The sequence below is a fragment of the Ambystoma mexicanum genome, chromosome 3q (genome assembly GCF_040938575.1).
Source record: "Ambystoma mexicanum isolate Mex_15411 chromosome 3q, UKY_AmexF1_1, whole genome shotgun sequence".
NCBI lineage: Eukaryota > Metazoa > Chordata > Amphibia > Caudata > Ambystomatidae > Ambystoma > Ambystoma mexicanum.
Genome location: NC_090926.1, coordinates 1,262,738,110 through 1,262,762,389, shown reverse-complemented (window position 1 = coordinate 1,262,762,389; position 24,280 = coordinate 1,262,738,110). Strand labels below are relative to the sequence as shown.

Below are 24,280 nucleotides of genomic sequence, written 5' to 3'. Positions count from 1 at the left end.
CGTTTCGATAGAGGGCTTGGTCGGATGGATCAAGGCCTTCACCACCTTAGGTGCGCTCACCGTCTTATCCTTGAGGGAGGGGGCACTGCCACGCTCCTCCTGCCTTAGAGCTCGACCGGGGCCTCTCCAGGAGCTTCGCCGGGTGCTCGGCCTTCCTCTTACCCGACCCAGAGCGTTGGCTCGTGGTTGATGGTGCCGGGGAGGGTGCGCCCTGCCTGGCGCCCGCAGAGCCCGACCGTTCGGCGCTCCCGGTGCCAGCGGACTCGCGGTGCTTGGCCTTATGTTGGGCCCCCGTCGCCGGGGCGCCCTCAAAGGTCTTAGAAGACCGCTCGGATTTCTTCTTCTTCTCGCCAGACGGGCTCTTACCCTCCAGCCAGTTGGCGAGACGTTGATGGCGGTCCTTCATGGTCCGTTCCGACATGTTGCTGCAAAACGCACAGTCCTTCTCCACGTGCGTCTTGTCCTCATGAAGGCAGTAAAGGCAGAAAGAGTGTTCGTCCTCCTTGAAGACGTTCTGCAGCTGGCATCCAGGGCAGACCCTGAACAGCTTTCCGGGCGTCGAGCTTCCCTTCTCCTGGGCCATCTCCGAGACAGGGCCTGAGAAGCTTCTGGAGTCCTCCGAAGTGTAGCTCGACGAAATCTTCACCCTTGAGGGGCACAGATGAATCCGACACGGGTCCCCGTTGATCGGATGTAGGATCGGTGGAGCTTGAGGCTCTTTTGACCGAAAGAATCGAAGTTTTTTGTAAAAAGCACGAAAAAATAGCACTAACGCTCGAGAGCAATAGCACGAGGATCCCAACACATGAACGTGCGGTAAAAATCTGAAGATGGCTGCCAGAGGCGGTGCTTAGGTAGAGGGCAGTCATTGGCTGTGGTCAGTATGACGCAGAGACCAGTGATTGGTTATTACTACGAAAGACAGATCAGAAACGAAACTGATACTGGTTTTTTCTTTACCGAGGATTCCCAGCCTGACGACGGGGAATATTCATGAGCATGTGAATCCATGCCAGACCCCATGCTGGAGAATAAGTCCTTTTCTATGCACAAAGTATAATGTTATAGCTAGGACCAGGTCCCAGCACTTACAACAATTTTATCAACACGTTTAAACATGAATTGATGTGCAGATTATAGAATGCCTATGGTGATAAATGCATCGGTCTCGTCATAAAACCGCCATGAATGATGTACTGCAAGACGTTTTTACATCTGACATCACACGCTATTGCACGTGACATCACGTAAATTGTCTATGTTCCCGTTGTTCACTGCGGGAAGGAAGCCCCTGTCCTAACGGAGAGGCTAACTGCACGGGATTGATCGAGACTAACCACTTAATAGGTAAACCAACAATAGAGCTGGTGACTGAGCATAGGGTCTTTTATTTGTACATGAAATGGCAATGGGAGTGTTACGTTAATTATGGTTAACCTGACTATACATAGAAAGTATAATTCACAGGTTACTGGTCTCGATTTAGAGTTGTATCTCAAATTCAAAAGGAGATTGTGTCCGTAATTATTAGTCTATGTACAGAGGAATGGCACGATTGGAAGCCAGCAACTATCAGCTGTTTTTGCAGCTTTTGTGCATATACACACGTTGCAGAAAGTAATTAGGTGGAAAACAGTATACTTTATTAGAACTTTTATCCTGTATAGGTGTTTGAGGCTACTGGAAGCCAGAATTGAATTTGCAGAAGTGGTTGGCAGTTAAGTTTGAGATTATTTCTGGCACCTTCTGCACCATTTCCTCCACAGTATTGCAGTTGAACTCACGTGCGGCCCAACTGGCACTGCAGAGTTAACTTGGAGTGACATCTACTGATGTAGTAAACAGGCAGGAATTCGGGCCGTAATAACTGGTTCAAATTAATTCTCAGCATGCAGATATTTTAGTGAAATCTGCAAGACTGGAAACGGTACAAAATATAAAGATGCTTTCAAGTTGTAGACTTACCGTATGAGGGAACAATGCACAGAAACCCATTGCAGAAAATGCACCAATCTTTTCCAGGAGCTGCTTTTACTAGCCTGCTCATCACAATTCACAACCAGTTAAGGAGGGAAACGAGAATTTTATGTATATAACAGAGGAAGTCCATACCTATATCCTGCAAAGTTCACCTGACCACCTTCAGCTGGACACCAAACAGGCAGACATTCCATGCCACACTTTTTACATCACAAACCAGGTAGGCAAAAGTTAAAGCAATATCCTTTGTTGTAGAGGTTCTGTGATATGTAGCAGTTAAACGAACGTGCCCTGCACCACAATTGTTCAATCTTAAAGTGACCTTCGGTCCTGGAAAATGGTTCAAATTCGGGAACCAGCCAGAAGAAATTGAGCAGTTGAACATGCACAGCAGTCCCACTGACAGATGACCAAAAAACAGCAAAGACAATTTAGAACAATTTATTTTATTGGTCTACATTCAGCTTACTCCAGATGTATTGTCTGAATGGTCCAGCGACATACAAAAAAAAAAAAATCCCACCTTCCCCCACAGTATCCTTAAAATAAAATCTTCACTTATAAAACTGAAACACTAATGCATTAAAATACAGAAATCTTGTTAACACATCACAAATTATTTATCTTGCAAAAAAATTCAAACAGATGAAATGCCCAATTGTTCAAATTCCAACAAAGGAAAGGATTTGAGCAGAGCAAAAATACAGTTCAGTGAATTCAAGGATCGAATCAGTGAATTTAAATGGTAACAAATGAACCATTAAATATGCAGATGTCCAAAATACATCAAGTATGGAATTGTAAGTAGGGCTCAACCATAAGGTGACAGGATCATAAAAGCACTGCAACATGGAAACATGGGTTTACATGTCAACTGATGTCATAAAACAAGTCGGGGGTAAAAGTGCCAAATATCCAAGCCTTCACTCCCAGACGAAAGTTTATCTGTATTGGTAATTCATGCTGTGATCAGCATTCCGTCCGTAGCCGCCGCCTCCTCCCCCACCACCACCACCTCCCTGTGGGGGAGGGTAAGTGGTCTGAGAACTGTTGAAATTCTGCCCCGCTCCCTGGTTGTAGCTTGGCTGGGAATAACCTAAAAAGGAAACAGTGTGAAATAAACTTAATAAGTCTCTGCATAATTTCAGAGAAATAAATCTGATGCACATACAAAATACTATCATTTGTATCCATCAGCACCCTTAAGGAATGGCACTCAAATTTAAACCTAGGAGGTTATGCCCCATCAAGACCAGACTTCTACCCGGCTCTAGTTCATCAGTTTTGGTTTTCCTGGTTCCATACAACATATCTTGGAAGTAATTTCTTTCACAGCATGGCTTAAAAAAAAAAAAAATCACTGAGAAAAAGTAATATGCCCAGAGAATCATCAGTTAAAAAATGTAATCATTTATATCAAGAAAGTGCCAGCACGGTTTGCTTTCATCAATACACCATCACTTAGTCTTACCAATTTCATGATGCTCATTGCCTTTGTCAATGTTCTTAACAAATAGTGCCAGCTGGTTATCATTTGGCCTTGCAGTCGAGGAGTATTTTGATTCTGTGAACTCAAAACCACCCACAGATGTCTGAGGAGAGGGGATGCACGGATGGGCAAGTTGCTTAACCAGCATTCAATATTTCACATCTGCAGGCTTTCAATTAAGAAAAAGCAGCATTTGAAAACCGGAATTAGAGCAGGTGGGAGGTTGCAAGAGTAGATACCAAAGGGCCACTGGACATCCACCTGGGTATCCAACCTACAATATTGCAATCCTTGTGTAGGCAGCTTAGACTGGGAAAGGGCAAAGACCAACTAGATGGTCACTCCGATAAAAAAAAATCTATTAGCTCAACTGCTGCTCTATTGCAAGATTGGAGAACACCTGTAAAGGGGTACAGATTCATTTGGAAACTCTGTTTTAGCAAACTTACAAAAGTGAGTGCTCATTGATGAAAACCAAGTACGTCACCAGCATTCCAGTACAGACATTTCCAGAATGCCTGCATCAGTTCTTATGGCCTTCCCTCTGGGCCTCATCTCCACAAACATGTTGTGAAAGTCTTACAAAATACATTACAAATTACTCACCATAGTGACTCTTTCTGGAAGTCCATACCAGCTTCCTACAGTCTCCTTGGATAGCCATGCCCTCTGTATGAAGAGCGGAGCATTTCTTGCAAAGCATGGAAAAATAAAAGCAAAAATGTTTCCAAAAAAAGCCACAAGTAAATAAATATGGCGGCCTGTGCGCAAATGTTGCACCAGTGGAATGTAGGCGCAGGCCCTGCAGGCCTCACAAACATCCCACCCTTCAGGGCTCCAAATCCAACACCACAAGAATACAGCAAAGGATTGAGCGGTAGGTTGAAGGCGATTGGTAGGCAACCAACTAGGGTGGCCCTACAGCCTTACTAGTACGTCCTGTTCTCCCCCTTCAAACCTCCTGGGATAGATCAAGAAATTAATAGTTACGCACCGTAGTGACTAACGTACTCTTAGTCCATAGCCCCCTTTCATCCTTACTGCATTGGGCAACCCGCTCTAGGGAAGGGAGACATACCGCTGCGGAACGTGGTATAGGGCACACCAGAGCCTCATCTCACCGCCTCTGCGAGCATAGAGAGTCCCACTAACAAAGCTGTCTTAATGGTGACCAGCCTGATGTCCGGAAGCCATTGCCTTAAATGGTTTGTGTGCCAAGGCGCCAACACCACATTGAGGTCCCACACGGGGTGTAGCTTCTTGATGGGCGGGTAAAGCCTGGACAAGACCACCAGATGTTTGACCATCGGGTTGAAGAGAAGATCTCCGACAAATTTCTGTAGGCCCCCATGGCAGCCAGATTGGTGCGATAATGTGTCCACCTGCATGCCCGAGTGCGCCTGGTGTGCCAAGAAGTTGAGCACATCGTCCGGCATGCACGTAAGAGTTCTCAGTGACAGAACCTACTCCATTATGTATTGGCTCCTGGTAGCCTTACTACTCTCACCCTGAATGATCTCCAGTTTAGCCTGTGATAGCAGGAACCACGCTGTGAGGGCTAACATCTGAGGTGCAGGATGAAGGAACCCCCCTCTCCCTCCACAGTATCGCCAGCCACCAAGGAGCCATCAAGATGAGGTGACAAGCTAACTTTATCTTGCAGATTACTGCCATTTCCCATCAACCTCTGGTTAGCGGCTGTCAGCATGACATCCACGTTGGTTTGACGCAGGCCAGCGAGGCGGCGACTACAGCCTTTTTTTGTATGCCTGCAAGATCTCCTTGCAGCCGAGGACTTCTTGAGGCTTAGAGTAACGCAGCAGCGATCACCGACGAGTGCAGCTGGGGGTGTGTTTATAGCAAGAGTGTATCCCCGCTCCGTCTGTCTATACTTGGCATCGAGGCGCAACAGGCTGGTCAGTGTGGGGCTTGAGCCAACCATTGGCCAGAACAACATTCTGCATCGGGACACCAGTCTTTGTAGGGTGGGCCTTAGAGTGTATCTCTGCCAAGAGCCCTTCCTCTGGCTGCTCCACCGCAGGATGAGGAAGTTCCAGATATTCTTCCAAACCTGCAAGCCTGTCCTGAAAGGGCTTCGCCGACAAGAGTGTCAGGGTCCTCTTAGTCTGTATCCGCCTGGGTTTCCGGCTGGTATGACAGGAGGAAGAGTGCTGGGTGTTGTGAGCTGCAGTCTGGAGACGGAAGCCAGAGGCTGCTGTGGAGATTGGCTCGGAACCGGCTGCACAGGGGCAGATTCAAAGGAGCTGGCAGCAGGGGCTGCCCTGGGGGCCTGTGGTGCCGTAGACCTGGGAGGAATGACTAGGCGCCGGGGGAGTGACCGGAGGGAGCAAGTCCCTGACTGCATACCTTAGTATTGGGGGGTGTGAGAACCGGTCCTCGGAGGCTGACGAGGAGAAGGATACTGACAGAGTGGCAGGGGGCTGCTGGGGCCGGAGTACACTCAGTCTGGGTTGCAGGGGAAACCTGCCCTGCGCAACTGAGGATACACTGTAGGCCACATACCTGGTTGACACCGGTCCCACCTTGAAACTTGTCGCCTGCTCTGTTCCTAAGAGTGGCATCAGACGAGCAGTCAGGTTGTCTGGTGTGGCGGCCATTTTGTCAGGCTGCGTGCCAAAGTCATGGTGCATGGCCCCTCCGGACACAGCCTCGCCGAAGATTCTTGGTGTTGGAACACAAAGCCCATCCCGCACCTCAGGTCTCTCTGCGCAGATAGGGTCCGGAGACCCCTTGGTTCCTCCCGCATGGGCCTTTCCTCAGGAGACGCCCTTGCGGAGCACGATGGAAAATAACTGCCCTCAGCTGGGCAAACTTCCAAGTCCTCTGGGGGCGACGCTTGGAAGAGTTCCCTCCACCTGGCTAGCCTGTTCTTCAGTGCGCGTGGAGTCAGTTGCACGCGGTGCAACCCTCCTAGCTGTGGTCAGGGCCAAGGCAGGAGAGGCAAAGAGCATGGGGGGCAGAGGGTCAGATGTGGGGAAAGTGTCCCTCGCAGGCTGGCCACCTGCGAGTGTGAGGCCAGAGGACCAAGTACCTAGATGACAGACAGAAGAATCTGGGGAAGATCGCATGGAATTACATGGCAGGGCCAAACGCAGGAGCACTGGTGAAATCGACCGATGCAGAAAAGATCGAGTGGCACTGGTGGCGGAGTCAGGGTAGTGCATGTTCCCAGGGCTGCACCTCAAAGGGGAAGGTTTTTCTGGTGAAAAAGGTTCCGTCTCCAGTCCCTAGTAAGGGACGCCCATACAGTATGGAGTAAAGGGGACGGGTCACATGGTCAGCACCTAGACACCAAAAAACGTTTGGGTTAATCGGCAACCTCTTCGAATTGCATAGTTTGAAGCATGATGGTTTCAAACCAGACATTGCATGTCGAATACAAGTCAACCACTGGACGAAAAAAAATCCAAGGCAGAAATGATTTCTCCAACGAGAAGAGCCATAGCACGCTGAAAAAGGTAAATGAGGGGGCATAGTGACAGCGACATGTCCAGAGCCCACAAGAAGGCTGAGTCAAGGTACACTACGTCAAAAGTTTTCTGAGCAGTTGATGCAGGAATGGATATCGGATGAGGACTCTGCGGGGGAAAGGGCAATCCTTTTAAAAAGATATACAGCCCTCTTCTAAAGGTTATTGTAGAGCCTGATTAGATGAAGACATTTTAGTGAAATCAATCTTGATTGGCCCACTACAAAAACCACATTCATACCGCTATCATAGCCTTTCCTCGGCCCACGCTGCCAAAAAAAGGCGAAGTTCAATGTCCACTTTAGGTTTGTGTTGGCTCGTAGCAGTGCGAAGTCTCAGTGGGCATTGTAGAAACACAAAGACTGCAGCTCTCCTGAGGTGGGGCGCTACTACTGCCATCAGCTTAGTAAAGACCCTGGGGGGCAGAGCAAAGCCAGAACGGAGCACTTCGAATTAGTAATGTGTCACTGATTGCCATGGTCCAGTCTGGGATAGCGTCCTCCCCTGTTTCTTGGGAACTAGGCGGTATTGGGAGTACCAACCCAAGCCCATTTTCTCTGGATAGCACAGCTTCTAGTGCTCGCTTCAACGTGGGTGGTCTGTCCAGAGGTCTCTTCATAAACAGGAGGCAGAATATTAACTGGATGAGGAGAACTCATTTTCTAAGGCACCATCAATGTTACAGCAGTAGTAGTAAATCAACCCTCCCTACCTGGCCACAGACTGCCCCGGGGCGCTTACTCCACCTCTCCCAGAAGGGTACATCTTCTGTAACCCAATCATCTGGACCTAAATGCAAAATTTGGCTGTGCAGGCTGCTGCACTGCCAACCCTAGTGACATTGCCATCATCTTTGGGGCCAAAAAGATGCACACCAGCAAAAGCAAGGTCAGATTAGACTGAAAATATGGGGGAAACCAAAACCCTGCAGATAAGCAGAACTGTGCAAGACAGTCAAGGTGCCCATGGCGCCACCCATAGTCTGTTGCAGCCAAACCTGCTTACAGCACTTGACGGGGCATTTCTTTGCCACCAGCAACTATGTCCAAGAAGCTATTCCTGACCTCTGGGAGGGGGATCAGATGCTTCCGAAATGGTGCACCAGAGGATGTGGGAGAATTTGTAAAAGCACGCAAAGCATTTACAGCTTTAAGAGCCATGCTGCCCGGAGTGAAAACTTTCTCCGCCAAAGTCCCTACCATTCGGGAGGTTGGACATCGACAGCTTGGATGCAATTGTTGCAGCACGACTATACCTTCAGACGAGTTAGCAAAAACAGATGATCGCCTCTTGCTGGCTTTTATTTCAATGTGAGCGCCAAGTGGACTGCTGTGTAGGGCACGGGTGTTGCAAGGCCATGCCCCCATCCGCTATGACAGCATCAAAAAGGTCAAGCTCAATCGTACTGCAGGTCCATGATCAAGGATATCAGCAAGATTTTACTGCGACAGGTTGACAATGTGCCGAGCCTTATGGCCACAGCGACCTTCATATCCTTGTAGTGTGTGTTCGGGTGCATGCATGGATTTAATTACACATCTGGAGATGTAGCCACACCACTGGCATCGTTGAGACCCTCTGCCAGTTGCAATAACCACCCTGGTCTGCCATATCTGGCAACTGACCCAAGACCGCCCCCAACCCCCAGCACAATCCCAAGTCTTTTCAGGTCAGCATCCTCATCAAAAATAAAACACACGGACTAGAACATTGATAGTGGCCGAGGGGGCAGCCGACTATCGGCACAGGAGGTTTCTCCATTGGAGAACATTTGGCCTGCCATGGCTGCCTTTGTGCCAGACCGCCGGGGATGGTTTGAGCCGCGTCCACCTGTGGCGCCGAAGCCATATCAGCCAAGGCCATTTCCCCCCTCGCCTCCCTAAACCCTTGGCTGGGTACGGTATCATGCTCTGGACCTTGGAAGCGGGCAAGTGCATCCTTTTACATGGCACACAATATTGCATCAGTTTATGAATGACGCGGCTGTATAGGAGGTCAGCAGAGCAGCACTACGCACCCCAATTGAAAAAGATCAACCGCAGCTGACACTGGATAGCCAATAAGAGGAACCTGGGCAAATTCAATCAATTGAACAGCCTTGGCAAAGGGGCATGGTAATGGCTCAGCATCTATGTACTTTTAAATAAGATTATGTGATCCTGGAGGGTGTTGGTCAAATGCTGTAAGGCCACATTGGTGCTGTTACAATCCTCAGAAGCCCATCATGACTTGCCAATGGATTAATCATCCATTGCATCTCAAATTTTATCCAAGAATGCTTTTCCAATAAACTGATAAAAAAAAGTTCAAACACTGTAAATACCACCCATGGATGTTACTCTATAGTGCTTATTGAAATGGTCATCGCAATGGTTTGAGATACTCCCTTTTTGGCCGTTTAAGACACAAAGATGTAACATTCAGGTACCAATTCTTAGTGGACTGGTCATTGAGCAGATTTCCATGACATACAGCTGGAAAATGCAAACACCAGTAGCATTACTGAAAATCAGTCCAATAGAGTTCACCACTGGCAGGTGGTACCAATACCTCCAATGGTGGCAGTATTTTTGTTAAATACCTGTTGCAAGAAATGTAACTGTTTAAAACATACTTTCAACGTGGAGGTGTGGAATTGGATTATATGCATTAGTGACTCAGACCATTACTGTACTTTATGCACATATGGGTCAGCAATTCTCCAACAGCTACCACAGGGTGCATTTATGTAGATACATGCAAATTTTACTAACACATTCAAGAAATTTTTTTTTGAAGAAGCCTACAATCTAGCCCCAAGGCATACTTGGCAGGTATGGGAGCAGGTAGCACCTGCTTGAGCGTGGAGCTGGGCCTGCACTGTTTTTGCCACCCTTTGCAAGAAATGCTCATATCACAAGAACAAATATTCCTGGAGTATGAAGGGAGGAAACAGGACATACAAGTGACTGCCAGGCCAAAGTTACATCTTGACAAAAATGTCAGCTCTGTTGAGGAAGGTTTGTACGGCGGTGAGCACATGGAGATGCAGTCAAACATTTTGCAAGCCCCATTCGATTCAGAGGATAGGACGGACCCAATATACATTTTTTTTTTTGCAGAATTCCCTCTTCTAACTGACCCTACTCCTAAACCGGAATAGCTACATGATCCATTCAAAAGCTTATGTATCTGTAAAGGCTCTCAAGACAGGTTATTCCCTACAAACCCTCCTGCATTAGTTTTGCAGCCCCTTACACCATGGGTCCCCTCCCCTCCATTCGGTTTCTGGGAAAACAGTTCTAACGTAAGAAGCTAAGTGCAGACCCAGCCAATTTGATGTGATGTAGATTATATGGGTGTTGCGGTACTAAAACTATTGACTGCATTTGCCATAAGAGCAGTAGCAAACCATACACTGCTCTGAAACGAGCACAACTTACCTTGGTATGAACCTGCACCACCAGCTCCACCACCATATCCACCAGAATAGGAAGAGCCCCCACCAGACCCATAGGCTGCACCTCCTCGGCCACCGCTGCCACCACCACCACCTCCTCCTCCTCCTCCTCCTGCTGCTGCTGCTGCTGCAGCAGCTGGTGGAGGCGCATTACCATCGCCACCAGCATATCCTCCTGTAATAACATTTTTGAAAAATATTAACTCACAGCTGGCTCATGCAGTGCTTGCAATTGCAGGTCTCGGTGAAATTAGTTGTAGCATGGCCTTGTGTAAAAGTGTAGTTGTAGCATGGCCTTGTGTAGAAGAGTGCTCTTCTGGGATTCAGACTACAGATCAGAAAAAAAAAATGTCAACATAGGACAGTACTGAAGCTCACTTAGCATAGCCAACTGAGTAATAGAACACGGCTGCACTACATTCACCATGGCAAACAAAGGACCTACCTGATAATGTAGGTTAGAGGGCAATATTAAAAATTCAGTCAGCTGCTCATAACCATGCATTTGTGAAGCAAACTGGTCTGCTGTGGTAAGTATAAATTCAGTCCAAAACCCCAATAAGAAGGCAAGGCAATTCGAGCACCGTGGACTGAAAGCATGTTCAGACTTACCACGATATTTGGTCTCCGAGTAGTTGTAATCTGTTCCCCCGGTGCCACCGCCACCAGCACCACCACTTCCAGAGTAGGAATTGGAGTAAGAATAGTTTCCGGCACCACCGCCGCCGGCGCCGCCACCACCACCACGTCCTTCGTTGAAGCCCTTCTGTTTTGCTGGAGATGGCCCATAATTGCCATATTGATTCTGGTTGTAGGAGGGAGGCTGATTCTGATGTGCGCCATAGCCCTGATTGAAGGCTGCTTTTTGTGGTGGTTTCTTGGCTACATGTGGCTTATTTGGGGGCGCAGTGCTGTAGTTGTCACTGTAATTGTAGTTGTAGCCACCTCCAGCTCCATAGCCGCCGCCGCCGCCGCCACCACCACCACCACCACCACCACCAGATCCATAGCCGCCGCCAGATCCACCACCCGTGCCTCCACCATTGCTGTAGAACTGACCTAAAGAGAAGTAATTTGTTTTATTGGTTATTGATCTGGCACTTATACAAGACAGTGTTTCAAAGCGGCAAAAGGGAAAGGAGCAAGGGAACAAAAACAGTGGAAAAGACTTCATAAATAAAACAGCAGTACCACTAGGCCTTGACATTTGTATGTGCAAGTGCGGTGCCTGTTGGGGAGGCAACAAGTACATGGCTGGAGATATCACAAGTTTAAGTGAGTCAACTCGTATAAGTGCAGGTCTGAGACAAACCAAGAGAGGGGGCTGGGGGGTGGATGCTGGTGGCAATTGGGCAAATGGCCAGTATCCCAATGAACGCGAGGGACCGGGCCGCCAATCTCAGCAGCTATGGGGATGGTTAGCACGGGATGGGGAGAAGAGAAAGGTCTTGGTGGTTTACAGGAGGAGGTGAAATGGTTCAAGGTGAAGAGCAGGAGATCCAGAGGGAGCCAGCCAAGGATCAACCTTCCCCCCAGCTCTCTGCTTGGAGAAGCTTCTGATCAGCAGAGAATTGGGGCAAGAAGATCAAAAGGGATCGGTAGGCAGTATTTAGTGAGGGAGTTGCAGGTAGCGTGGTCCCATGCCCCCAAACAACCTTATGGAGGATGCAACAGGTCTCGAATTTGATCCTTGCAGCAACTGGGAGCCAGTGGAGAGGACTGGGGAAGAGTATGGTGCCTGGGCTTGAGGCCAAGGACAGGTCTCACAGCCCTATTCTGGATTATTTTAAGAGGGTGGAGGGAAGAAAGTTAGGTTGAGAAAGAAGCTGTTGCAGTAGTCTAGCCTGGAGAGGACCAGAGACATTGGGGCAAGGTGAGGAAAAGTGCCTCTAAAGGGGGTGAAGTTGAAAGTGGGCCTTCTTGGCAAGGTCCAAGATGTGAGTAATGAATGGGGTGGCTTCAGTGGAAGGAGGAGAGCCCATAAAGGGCGGCCAGAGGGCCGAGGGGAAAAAGGAAGGAGTGTCCCGATAAGAATAATCGGTCTTCTTGGCATCAAGACAGATAAGCAGACAGGCAATCCGGGATGATAGGGGATGAGGGGAGCGTGAAGTTGTATGTAGTCTGCGTAGCGCTGGAAATGAGAGAAGGTAAAGATCAGATGAACAAGTGGTGCAAGGAAGATATTGAAAAGCCAGGTCGAGACGATAGAGCCCCCAGGGAACATTCATCTCAGGAAGATAGCTCAGGGGCAACGCACTAGCCTTGGAAGCAAGACACTGGTTTGATCCCCGGGTCAGCGCTTAGAAACCTCTGGGTATTAAGTGCGTAATAAACTATCATCACTTAGAGTAGTGGTGGAGAAGGAGCCCAGTAACACCTGGGATGGCCCGTCAGTGATAAAGAACACGTTACTTGTAACTGTTCTCCAGCATGGTTCTGGCATGGATTCACATTCTCATGAATATTCCACGTTGTCAGGCTGGGAATCCTCAGTAACTAGCAGTACAGACACGCAACCATGGAAGATGGCAAGGCTCGGAAGCAATCCCATACCTCCTCACCAGGCTCACCTTCAAGCGAGAGGTAGCGCAGCACTGCTTAGCCGACTATAGACTCCTCCCTAGAATCCCCGTCGAGAGAATTTCATGAATGTTTGCATCTACCTCCATGTAGCAGCCCTGCAAATGTCCAACAGGGACCAACCAGACAGGAATGCTGTGGAAGCAGCAATCTCTCTGGTAGAGTGGGCTCTCGGACGGCCAGGCAGCGGTCAGTTTGCCAACCAGTAACGGTGACAGTGAGTGATGCACCCGGATAGCCAACTGGAAATGGAAGCCTTGGACATAGCCTTCCCATGGTTCACAGGACCAAAGTTCACAAAAAGCTGAGAAACTTTCCAGAAACTCTAGCGTTCTAACCACAGCCAGCGAGTTTAAAGTCCTTTCAGCCGGCAACTAAGGGGTTGGAAAAAACACAGGGCTCGTTTAGATGAGTCAGATGGCACCTTGGGTATGAAGGAGGGGTGAGTCACCGCACCACCCTCATCTCGTTGTGTCAAGTAAGGTAGTTTACAGGATAGGGCCTGGATCTCGCCCAATTGTTGTGCAGAGGTGATGGCCAGGAGAAACCTTGATAGAAGCGTGAGCCGGCCACAATTTAGCCAACAGCAGCAAATATGCGAGGGGCCATGACCCATTTCTTCTCAAACAGCACCAAATCGCAAATCTCTTCCATTTGCGTCCATACCATTTCAAAGTAGATGACGCCCTGGCCTTGCCTAGTTCCTCCTTGCAGTCTGCTGGAAGATTGTAACCCCCAAGCTCTAATGCTGCAGGATCTAGACCTTCAGATTGAGCGATCCCAGTTGGTGGCGCAGAATTGCACCTCCTTCCCTGGCAAGAAGATCCGAGACCACTTGCAGCTTGACTGGAGGGTACAGTCATGCGGAGGTGGTCTCTGCCTGGGCCAGGCCGCGCACCGAGGATTATCTTGCACCGTCTGAGTGGATTGATGACTCGAAGCAATGGCAACTGAGGCAACTCATGCAGAAACAGGCCGTCCCATGAAAATGCGTCCCCCATGCTCCCCAGCTGGGGAAACCTGCTGGCAAATCTCTGGCACTTGGCGTTCGTCGCCGTCGCAGACAGATCGATCTGGCGATTGCCCCATTTGTCTAACGGGATGTCAACTTGGTCCCACCAAAGCTCCCACTTGTGGCAAGAGCGTAGCAACAGTGTTCTTTACTCCTGCCAGGTGGAATGGAAAACATCCCCTGAGCAATAGCCCAATGCCACAAGTCCAGCGCCTCCCTGGAGAGCTTCTGCTGATCTGGTGCCCCCTGCTTCCGGAATTAAAATGTGGTTCACAAACCATACAACCACAACCTTTTCCCCCCTTGAGGGATGGCAGACACAAAAGGCCTCTGGTGTAAAGAGTTGGTGTGGGCTCCCCAATCCTTCCAGAGACATCTCCTGGTAGGGGGGTGGAGGGGGGATTGCTCTGGAAATATGTCCCACCATCTGATCGCTCGTCAGAACTAGTCATCGAGCACGATCCTGTCCGGAAGCTTCCGGACACCTAGACCCAAACAGGCATCGAGGAACTCCTGCAGCGGCCTCATTCACAACCTGCAGAGCCGAACTGGGTAAATGCACATCATGCCAAGCAGCAACTCGATGGTCCGCACTGTGGTGATCAACAGTGCCACAGCCATTGCACCTTGCCCAAAATGGCCGATATATTTTCCTCAGATGGTGATACCAGGCGTGACAGTGTTGAGCCGAGACCCCCAGGAACAAGTGTCCTGTGATTGAGTCTAGCAGGATTTGGCATAATTCACTCAGACCCCTAGATCTGTCAGTAGGCAGACGGTCCTCGCTGTGTGGTAGACGGCGAGGTCTCTTGATCTGACCTGGATGAGCCAGTCGTTCAAGTAAGGGTAGACGCGGATCCCTTGCACCGCCGCCAGGTACTTGAAGACCCGGGGCACAGACTTCAGCCCGAAAGGAATGGCCTTAAATTGGTCAGGTTTACCCTGGGCGACAAAGCGTAGAAACTTGTGGTGCCGTTTGTGGATGTGGACATACGCATCCTCAGGGCCAGAGTCTTATCAGTGGGCATGTTCGAAGCCTCCCTCCTGGGAGAAAGGGTCATCCTTGCATTCGCATGGGCTCTCTGCGGGGTCCACCCTTACAGCTTTTGAAAGCGACACCACTGGAGGCAGAAGATTTTGCCGTGTGCACCTTGGCCTTCACAGTGAGGAAGAGCCCCTCGTCTTGCTTGGCCTTCAGGGCCAGATCGGACCCTTTGGTCTTCTCCGCCGTGGGTAGGCTGGACACTGTACCCAGCTTGGCCTTCTCCTCCAGCTTACAGCGGTTCAGACTTTCTCTTGGATGAAGAACCAGAGCGTTGACTGGAGAGCGGAGATGGAGGGTGTGCCCTGACCTTCGCAGGACCCGCAGCAGCGACCCCGCCAGAAGCGGACTTGTGGTGCTTGGCCTTGTGTTGGGCCCCCAGGGGGGGGGGGGGGGGCACCCTCAATAGACAAAAGCCAGCTTAGTTTTCCCAGATCTGGGAGAGGCATTCCCCTGGGTACCACCCGGTGCAGAATCCTTGGCCTGCAGCCACACTTCCAACCGCTGATGTTGGTCCCTCAACATGCGCTTAGAGAAGCCACGGCAAAACGCTCAATCTTTCTCCTTGTGTCGGATACAGGCACTGGGTATGCTGGTCATCCATGTATACATTCCGCAAAACACAGTCGGAGCACAGCTTGAAGAGGGAAGTGCTGTCCTTTTCTTCCGACATGATCCACACATTGTAGGCCTCAAGAATCTTCTAGAAGCCTCCCAAAAATAAATTTTAAAAAAATTAATCAGAAAAACAGGTCCCCGATAGGAAGGATGAGCACACGGGCTAGATATATGACCGAAAAATATTTTTACTCAAAAAGCAAGAAACGCAGCACAAGCTCGAAGCGCAAAGCACAAGGACTAACACGTGAACGTGCAGTAAAAATCTGAAGATGGCTGCCTGAGCAGAGGCTTAGGTAGTCATTGGCTGGGGCAGTACGACCCAGAGCTCAGTGATTGGTTAGGAGAAAGACAGTTAAGAAATTAAACTGATTTACAGAGGATTCTTAGCCTGACGGGGAATATTCACGAGCATGTGAATCAATGGCAGACCCCATGCTGGAGAAAAGATTGGTTTCAGCCGAATACACAGAATTATCACTCGAAGCTGAATAGTTTGCCCAACAAAATACAACTCTCGCTTCTTACTCTGCCCCTTATATGATGACCATCTACGGTATTTCCCAACCCCCCCACCCTTTGTGCCACTCGTCATTTCTGTTACTTAAGTTTGCATCTCGAGCCATCCATCATCACCCACTTAATGAATGAGCGATTGGTCAGTCTCTCCAGCACCTGGACCAAGTACAGCAGCATTCCCCTAGCGAAAGCAGAGAAAACCCAGGCAGATCAAACGTTAGTTCTGGGTAATGCCGCAGTGCCTCCCAAGGCGAGGCCATGTATCTGTTGCATGGAGGCAGGCGCGAGAGAGGGGCACAGCTTTCCTCCAAGGTCAGTGCCCCTCTGTCTTTTAGATAAGAGACAGGCTGCAGGGTCTGGCACATGAAAGGCAGGAGGGGTGAGGTAATAAATACCTCACCCTTCCAGGAGAATATATGGGTGCAGTGCACCCTGGATGTCTAGGTAGTTTAGTCAGCAGCAGGCTGGCCTGGGGGGGGGGGGCAGGGTTGGCGCTCAGCCCCCCATACAGTACAAAGAAGGGCCTCTTGGGGCCTATATAATGAGCTGTGAGCAGCTACTAAAGCACAAACTGTTTGGTTGACCCTGCACGGGGACCCAAACAGTACTTGGGAAGTTCACTGTGAACTCAGTGTCTTCCCATTTCCTTTTTCTTTGCCTCAAACACCCGCCCACCACAGAAAAAGAGGAGAAAAACATTGAGGAAACTCAGGACACCGTACGGTGGCCACAACAAGTCGTGGGACAAGAAAGGCAGCACGGGCCAGAGGGGGTCATCTCTGGACCCAGTGCCCAAAAGGATGATTTATTACGATTATGTATATTGATTTACCTATAACCATCTTTTGTATCAATAAAATCCTACGGCCTTTTATTGCCAACACTTGACCAAATTGTTGTGGTAAGTCTTTTAAGGGGGAGGGGGCAAGGGCTGGGAGGCGCAACGCCAGCCCGGAAAACATATGTATGTCTGCTGCATATGGGTTCAACAGTTACACTGGAGAGGTACATCAAGGGGCTGGGGAGGGGTAGTCTAGAGCATGGGACGTCAATGGGTCACCCGACAAACTCGGCAAGCAGAAAAAGAATGCAGCATTTCAATGTGAACGCAACTCTATTGCTTGCCAATTCAGAGCCTTGCTTGATCACATTTGTACTGCTTTCCTCTGATTTTTGGCATGGATTGTGTGCACAATCATAGATGGTCAGGCTTGGCAGAGACTCTCAAAGTATTCTGCTTTGTTTCAGTGTGTTTGCTTGGAGTCACTGAAAGTTGAAAGCAGAGCTAGGGAGGCGTGAATACATTACTGTGGAAAATAGACAGGACATGTCAGTACTCCTGGCAAGGTAAGGTAGGAAGCAAAAGGCAGGGGGCAGTATGACTGGCTGGTGGCAGTATGACCCAGAGCTCAGTGATAAGAGAGTGAAACAGTTTTCTTTTATCGTGGATTTCCAGCCAGACAAGGAATATTCAGGAGCATGCGAATCCATGCCAGACCCATGCTGGAGAAATCAAGTTACTCACCATAGTGACTAGAGTACTCCGTCCAAAGACCTTTTTCTCCATCCTTGTGGGCGTCCACATGGGGACAGTACCAGAACTGTTGGCAGTGAAAAATTGAGCCTCCCTTTAAATTTAGTATAATGTGAAGCCTGGGGCAGGCCTCAGCCTCCAGCACCTCACCTCAGTCTCCAGTGAACAGACGGCTGCTTAGATACCTGGTTCTTAGTACATAGTCCATAGCATCCTAGCAGGGGGAAGGCAGGATGTATGGAGTAAAGAAGACTATGGAGTAGGTAGTTTAGTCAGTACAGTATCTTTACTCCTACGTCTCTTGCTTTCCTTTAAGCGCTTTGAAACACATTGTATGGGCAATAAGGGAATAGTTTCTTACCTGTAACTCCATTTCTCCAGCATTGGTATCTTGCATGGATTCACATGCTTAGAATATTCCCCGTCGTCAGACTGGGACCCCTCGGTACACATATAGCCTTTTCCTATAGGAAATCTTCCGACACTTTTGTGTCCTATCTACGTCTTTTTAGGACCCGCCTACGCATGCTCCGTAGGCCGTCCCAGTATAAGAGGCCCGCCCCCACGGCTTCCCTTCAGATTTCGGCCCCTCCAAAGTAGGAAGGGTTAAACTTATTGCATTCCGGGGAGGTTGGCGGGCGCATGTGAATCCATGAAAGATACCAATGCTGGAGAAATGGAGTTACAGGTAAGAAACTATTCCCTTCTCCAGCATTGGATCTTTCATGGATTCACATGCTTAGAATAGATTGTATAGCAGTAACACTTGAGACGGCGGTGAGAATGTAATGTAATATACCCTCACCATACTACACAATGCATATGTACAGTAGGAATAAGTTAACTCATAACCTTACCCACTTAAAGTATACTATCAAAAAGGTAGAAAACAGATCCTCCACAGCGTGGAGCTTACCTTACTGAAACAGATGGCGCAGGACAGCTCTTCCCATCTGCACCTCGTCCGCATGCTGCCTGGCAAGGCAGTAGTGGCGGGTAAACGTGTGGGGCACTGACCATGCCGCAGCTTGGCATATGTCCGTCAGCGGAATTCCTGCCCATAAAGCTGCTGAGAAGGACATTGATCTTGTAGAATGGGCTCTAGGATGTCCTTGCCGTGGCCTTCCGGCCTTGGAGTGACAAAACGCAATCGTCGATGAGACCCATCGAGCCAATCCCTGTTTAGAGATTGCTTTTCCTCTCGTCGACGGACCATATGCGATGAACAGTTGTCGAGTAGACCCGAGTTCCTTGTGTACGATGTAGGTAAAATTTCAGAGCCCTCTTAACGTCCAGGGTATGAAGAGCCTTTTCTGCTGTCGATGATGGTGTGGCGAAGAAAGTAGGGAGAACAATGGACGAGTGTTTGTGATACACTATCGGAACTTTTGGGACGAACGTAGGATTAGTTGCCAGGACCACTTTGTCCTAGGTATGGCGGGTCTACGACCAGCGCTTGCAGTTCCGAGATTCTCCTAGCTGATGTGATAGCAATCAAGAATGCCAACTTCCACGAAATGAATTTTATGTCGGACGTGGCCATAGGCTCAAAAGGCGGTTTCATTAAGCCTGCCAACACTATGTTGAGACTCCAAGTTGGGGGGGAAACCTTTTACTGGGGGAAAAACTCGAAAAACCCCCCATGAAGTGTTTGCCACCAGGTGCACCTTTCTCGATGTGATGGATAACCCCCTCTCCGCCAAGAGGAGCAGGTAAGGTAGAACTTGTTCCGGCGTCACCAACAACGGTTGTAGGCCTTGTTGTCCTCTACACCATTCTCAGAACCTCCGCCACTTATAGGAGTAAGATTTGTTTGTAGAAGGGGCACGAGCTGCCTGCAGAATTTTTTGACAATCCTCCGAAACGTCTAAAGCACCGAAATCCGAAAAGTCAGGAGCCAGGCTGCAAGGTTGAGACTGTCCGGGTCGTGATGCCACACCGTGCCTTTGTCCCGTGATAGTAGGTTCGGGACTCTCGGAAACGCTATGGGATGTTCCAGCGACAGGTGAAGCAGGTCTGAGAACCACGGTTGCCTTGGCCAGTATGGTGCCACTAGAATTACCCGGCAATTGTATCTGCGTATCCACTGTATTGTCCTCCGTATGAGGGGAACGGGGGAAAAGCATAAAGGAACATGTCCGTCCATGGGAAGGAGAATGCCTCCCCCATGGAACCTTCTTGAGGCCATTGCTTGCGAATTGCTCGCATTTCTTGTTGTCTTTGGTCGCGAAGGCGTCCAGAGGGGGGGTGACCCCATTTCTCAAACACTTTCATCAGGTGAACTGTGTCCATTTCCCACTCGTGTATCTGGGCCATGCTTCTGCTGAGGGAGTCTGCTTGGGAGTTCCTCACTCCTGGGAGGTGGTGAGCCACGATGGAAATGTCGTGCTTTAATGCCCAATGCCATGTTTTCTGGGCTTCTATGGAAAGAGTTCTTGATCGCGTCCCTCCTTGTTTCCTCAGATAAAACATGGCCGTTGTATTGTCGGTCAGTACTCGTGAACCCTTGATGTGTGGTAGGAATGCCTTCAAGGCCCATCGTACTGCTCTGAGCTCTAACACGTTTATGTGTAGGAGTGACTCCGTTGGAGACCAGCGACCTTGCGTTTGGAGAGCACCCATGTGAGCTCCCCATCCGGTTAGGGACGCATCCGTGACTATGGTTCGCTGAAACTCCGGCTCCTGTAGGGGTACACAGTTGTTCAGATTGTGGAAACTGCCACCACTGAAGGGTCCGAAGCAGCTTGTCGTCGTCGTCGCTGGTTATCTTGTCTGACCACGATCCTTGAGCCTGTGTCCATCGGTCTGCAAGGAATTCCTGGACTGGCCTCATGAATAGGCGACAGTTTTCCACCAGATGGATGCAGGATGCCATGGCCCCTAGGACCGAAACGTATTTTCTCACAGAGCCTGGTGTTTCGCCGTAGTCAGCTCGCTTGCTGATTGAGTCTTGAGGTTCTGTCGAGAGAAGCTTTCACTAGCCCTAACTGGGTCTCGAACTGTGCCCCCAGGAATACTAGTGTTCTCGATGGCCGCAGAGAGGATTTTTCGAAGTTTATGGCGAATCCCAGCTGTTGTAGAAGCTGCATGGTGGCTTGTAAACTTGTGTTGGTCGACGCTGGGGAGGATCCCCTTACCAGCCAGTCGTCGAGGTATGGGTATACATGGTGGCCTTGCTTCCTTAGCCAGGCCGCTACTGGAGCCAGGCATTTCGTGAACGTTCTGGGGGAGGTCTTGAGCCCAAAGGGAAGAACCGTGAACTGGTAGTGAGTCCGCCCTATTACAAATCTCAGGAATTTCCTGTGTTTCCGACACATTGGAATATGGAAGTACGCGTCCTGTAAATCCAGGGACGCTAGAAAATCCCCCTCTTGAACGGTGTGGATCACTTCCTGCAGAGTGAGCATCTTGAATTTTAGGCTCTTTAAAGACTTGAGATCGCGTAAGTCTAAAATGGGACGCCATTTGCCGTTCGGCTTTTTTACGACGAAATATCTTGAGTAGACTCCTTGACCTCTGTGATGTTGGAACTAGTTCTATCACGCCCTTTGCCAACATGAGTGTTACCTCTTGTTGCAGTATCTTCAGATCGGAATGAGCGGTGAACGGAGGTGGAATGTGCGGAGGGCTGTGTTTGAATTGTAGAGAGTGTCCGTTTCTTATAGTGTCCAGCACCCATTGATCCGTCGTTATTAGTTCCCATTCGTCAACATATGCCGACACTCTTCCCCCCCCAGAACGGTGCGTTGTATGTCTCTGCTGATCTTTATTTTGCTGGTCTCTCGACGACGACGGATATGATGGTCTTTTCCTGGACGTCTGGAAGTTACGGCGTCGGTTTGCCGTTTGGGAAGCATGTCTGTATCCCCGGGAGGGGTAAGCCGATCTGCCAAAGGATCTGTCTCCAGACGCAGAGAATCTGGAATTACCTGAAGCCCCTCTAAAGGGACGAAAAGACTTGTAGCTTCGGCCACTCTGGAGGGCACCCAATGAACGTGTAGAGTCCTCTTTCATTCCCTTTAGGGCTTCGTCCACCTTCTCATCGAAAAGAAGGTCTCCCTCAAAGGGCATATCTAAAACTTTGTATTGTACCTCTGGCCTGAAGTAGGTACACTTAAGCCATGACTGTCGTCGTAATACGACCCCATTATTGACTTGCTTGAAGCCTGACTCAGCGAGGTCCACCGCAATGTTTAGTGCGTGATTTGAGGCTTCCTCACCCTCTCGGACAAGTAACATCGCTGCTTTCCTATGCTCTTCCGGAAGAGGATTAAGCAACGGAGCTAGCCTGTGCCACATCTCCCTGTCGTATCTGGCTACAATCGCCAGAGTTTGCGGCCTTTACTGTGGTTGCTCCCACGGATAGCACTTTTTTGCCAAAGACATTCTGGCGTCTCGCTTCGTTTTCAGGTGGAGTCGTGCACTTGTGTTGGGCCTTCGCCTTCCTCGCCGCCGCTGCCGCCGACACCACCGAGTCTGGCGTTGGTTGGGAGGATAAACACTTGGGGGTAGACTCTGGAGTCTTAAACTTTTTCTCGAGGCGTCCTTTCACTGCCAGCTCTGAAAAAGGGTGATGCATTGTCTGCAACCCCTCCTTCCACACGTGGTCTAGTATTGGTATTGAGAACACAGACCTTCTCTTACCCATGTGGTCGAACAAAAAACAGTCCTTTTTCTGTTCTTCCTGGGACAAACCAAATTCTTTGCACGCCTTCTCCATCATAGAATGGAATGATGCAATGTCGTCCGGAGGGGATGGGTGAGCTGGGCTTCTAGGGGTTTCCAACTCCACCTCCGACTCCCAGGTTGGATCCCTGGAGGGGGATGATGAGATTTCCGACATGGCTCCCCTGTCAGACTCCGAATCTGGCAGCTCACCTTCCTCTTGTGCCAGTGCTGAGATTGGCGTGCGTAGGTGGACGGGACGGGCCCGGCTCGTCGACGGGTGACTGTGGCAGGTTTGCCTGAGGTAGTCTCTGGTCCAACGACTGTAGCAAGGACTGAAGCGTGGACAGAATTTCCAACGACAAAACAGATTGAGAAGAGGGGCAGATACCGGTATACCGGATCCCCTCGTGGACAACTTGTCAGCCACTCGTAGCCCTAGGTCTGCTGGGCCAGCTATTCTCTCGTTCTCGTCTTCCGAGGACAGCGACACAGCCTGTTCTTGCAGTAAAGTATCCGGGGGGGAACGGATCAAAAACTTCAGGCCTCCAGACCTCCTGTGGGACGGTGGATGCCACCTGCGCTAGTGGCAGGGTGGAGGCCGATGACTGGACCGCCGATGACTTAGCAGGTGGTTTAGGCGGTCCCGCCTTTTCCACACTTTGGCCTGCTTTTACTCGACTCGTGGTCGATCTATGATGATCGCCCGAGGAGGATTTCCTTTACTTTTCATGCTTTTTTGATGATGATTTCTTTGACGAGGAGTCTCTAACTGAGTGACTCCCAGATGACTTTTTCCGTCGGTCGAGATTTCTTCGCCGGTGGTTCCGACGAGGTAGCGCAGCATGATGTTTTCGCCGATTGTGTGGAGCCTACCTCCGAAGGGGGGTATGCCCCCGCTCCATCATTCAGCCATGCCACCAGCCGTCGACTCCGGTCTTTGAGGGTTTTTTGAGAAAACCCTTTGCATATGTCGCAGTTATCAGCCGAATGATGAGGGTGGAGGCAATATATACAATCCATATGTCCGTCCCCCTCGTAAACTTTTTTGAAGCCGCACGTCGCGCATGGACGGAACAGCGCTTTTCCTGACATGGAGGACATTTTCTCTAACTCCAACTCCAGGTATACAACCTTTTACAAAATAGTAAGACAACGCGAGGAGATCCCACTACTTTGGAGACGGTTGAAATCTGAAGGGGAGCCGCGGGGCGGGCCTCTAATACTGGGATGGCCTACGGAGCATGCGTAGGCGGGTCCTAAAAGGAAGTAGATAGGACACAAAAGTGTCAGAAGTTTTCCTATAGGAAAAGGCTATATATGTGTACTGAGGGGTCCCAGTCTGACGACGGGGAATATTCTAAGCATGTGAATCCATGAAAGATCCAATGCTGGAGAAAAATCATATCCATCCTCAATTCCTTCGATTCCCCCGAACAGGGTGGAGCTGTGGACACCCACCTCCTATCTAGGACTAAGCAAAAGGGTTCTTCAGAACTACCTGACCAAACTTCACGCCTGGATCTGGTGGCCAGTGAGTAGTGCTTCCAGAAGCACGACGGAGCGTGCCAAGTATCCGCCCTGCTGCTGACATCCCAAGAAGCAGGTCTCTAAAACGAGACAGCTGTGGCCTTGGCTCTGACCGCATAGGCATGATTCCACTCGGGAACAAGTTTGAACACGGCTGTGTACGCCTCAAGAGAGGGCCTGAACCATTCAACTGGCGATGGACGCTTGAGAGCCAGGAGAGGAGCCCCCAAAAGTCATGAACAATGCCTAAGATATCGTGAAGGATTTTGTCCAAGAGCTAAAACTTAAGGACCCTCTTGAGGTCCAAAGAATGCAGGGCCCTCTGCTGAAGTGGGTTTGGGAAATACACAACGGGCAGATCCGATCAGACTGAAAGGAGACC

The 24,280-nt window shown here is 49.7% G+C and overlaps 1 protein-coding gene across 5 annotated transcripts in view; it reads right to left on the bottom strand.

The window, feature by feature from the left end:
* Positions 1 to 2,405: 2,405 nt before the first annotated feature.
* The window catches only part of ILF3 (interleukin enhancer binding factor 3), a 62,050-nt gene continuing 40,175 nt past the window's right edge, over positions 2,406 to 24,280 (bottom strand). For 4 of the 5 annotated variants that reach the window (XM_069604283.1, XM_069604284.1, XM_069604281.1 and 1 more), the window contains 3 exons: positions 11,011 to 11,457; positions 10,382 to 10,573; positions 2,406 to 3,076 (listed from right to left, as the gene is read on the bottom strand). In XM_069604283.1, the coding sequence (XP_069460384.1) occupies positions 2,922 to 3,076; positions 10,382 to 10,573; positions 11,011 to 11,457 (794 nt within the window). In that variant the 3' untranslated portion in view covers positions 2,406 to 2,921. Of the gene's footprint in view, positions 3,077 to 4,075; positions 4,161 to 10,381; positions 10,574 to 11,010; positions 11,458 to 24,280 lie in introns of all 5 variants that reach the window. The other variant, XM_069604285.1, reaches the window with a different exon arrangement.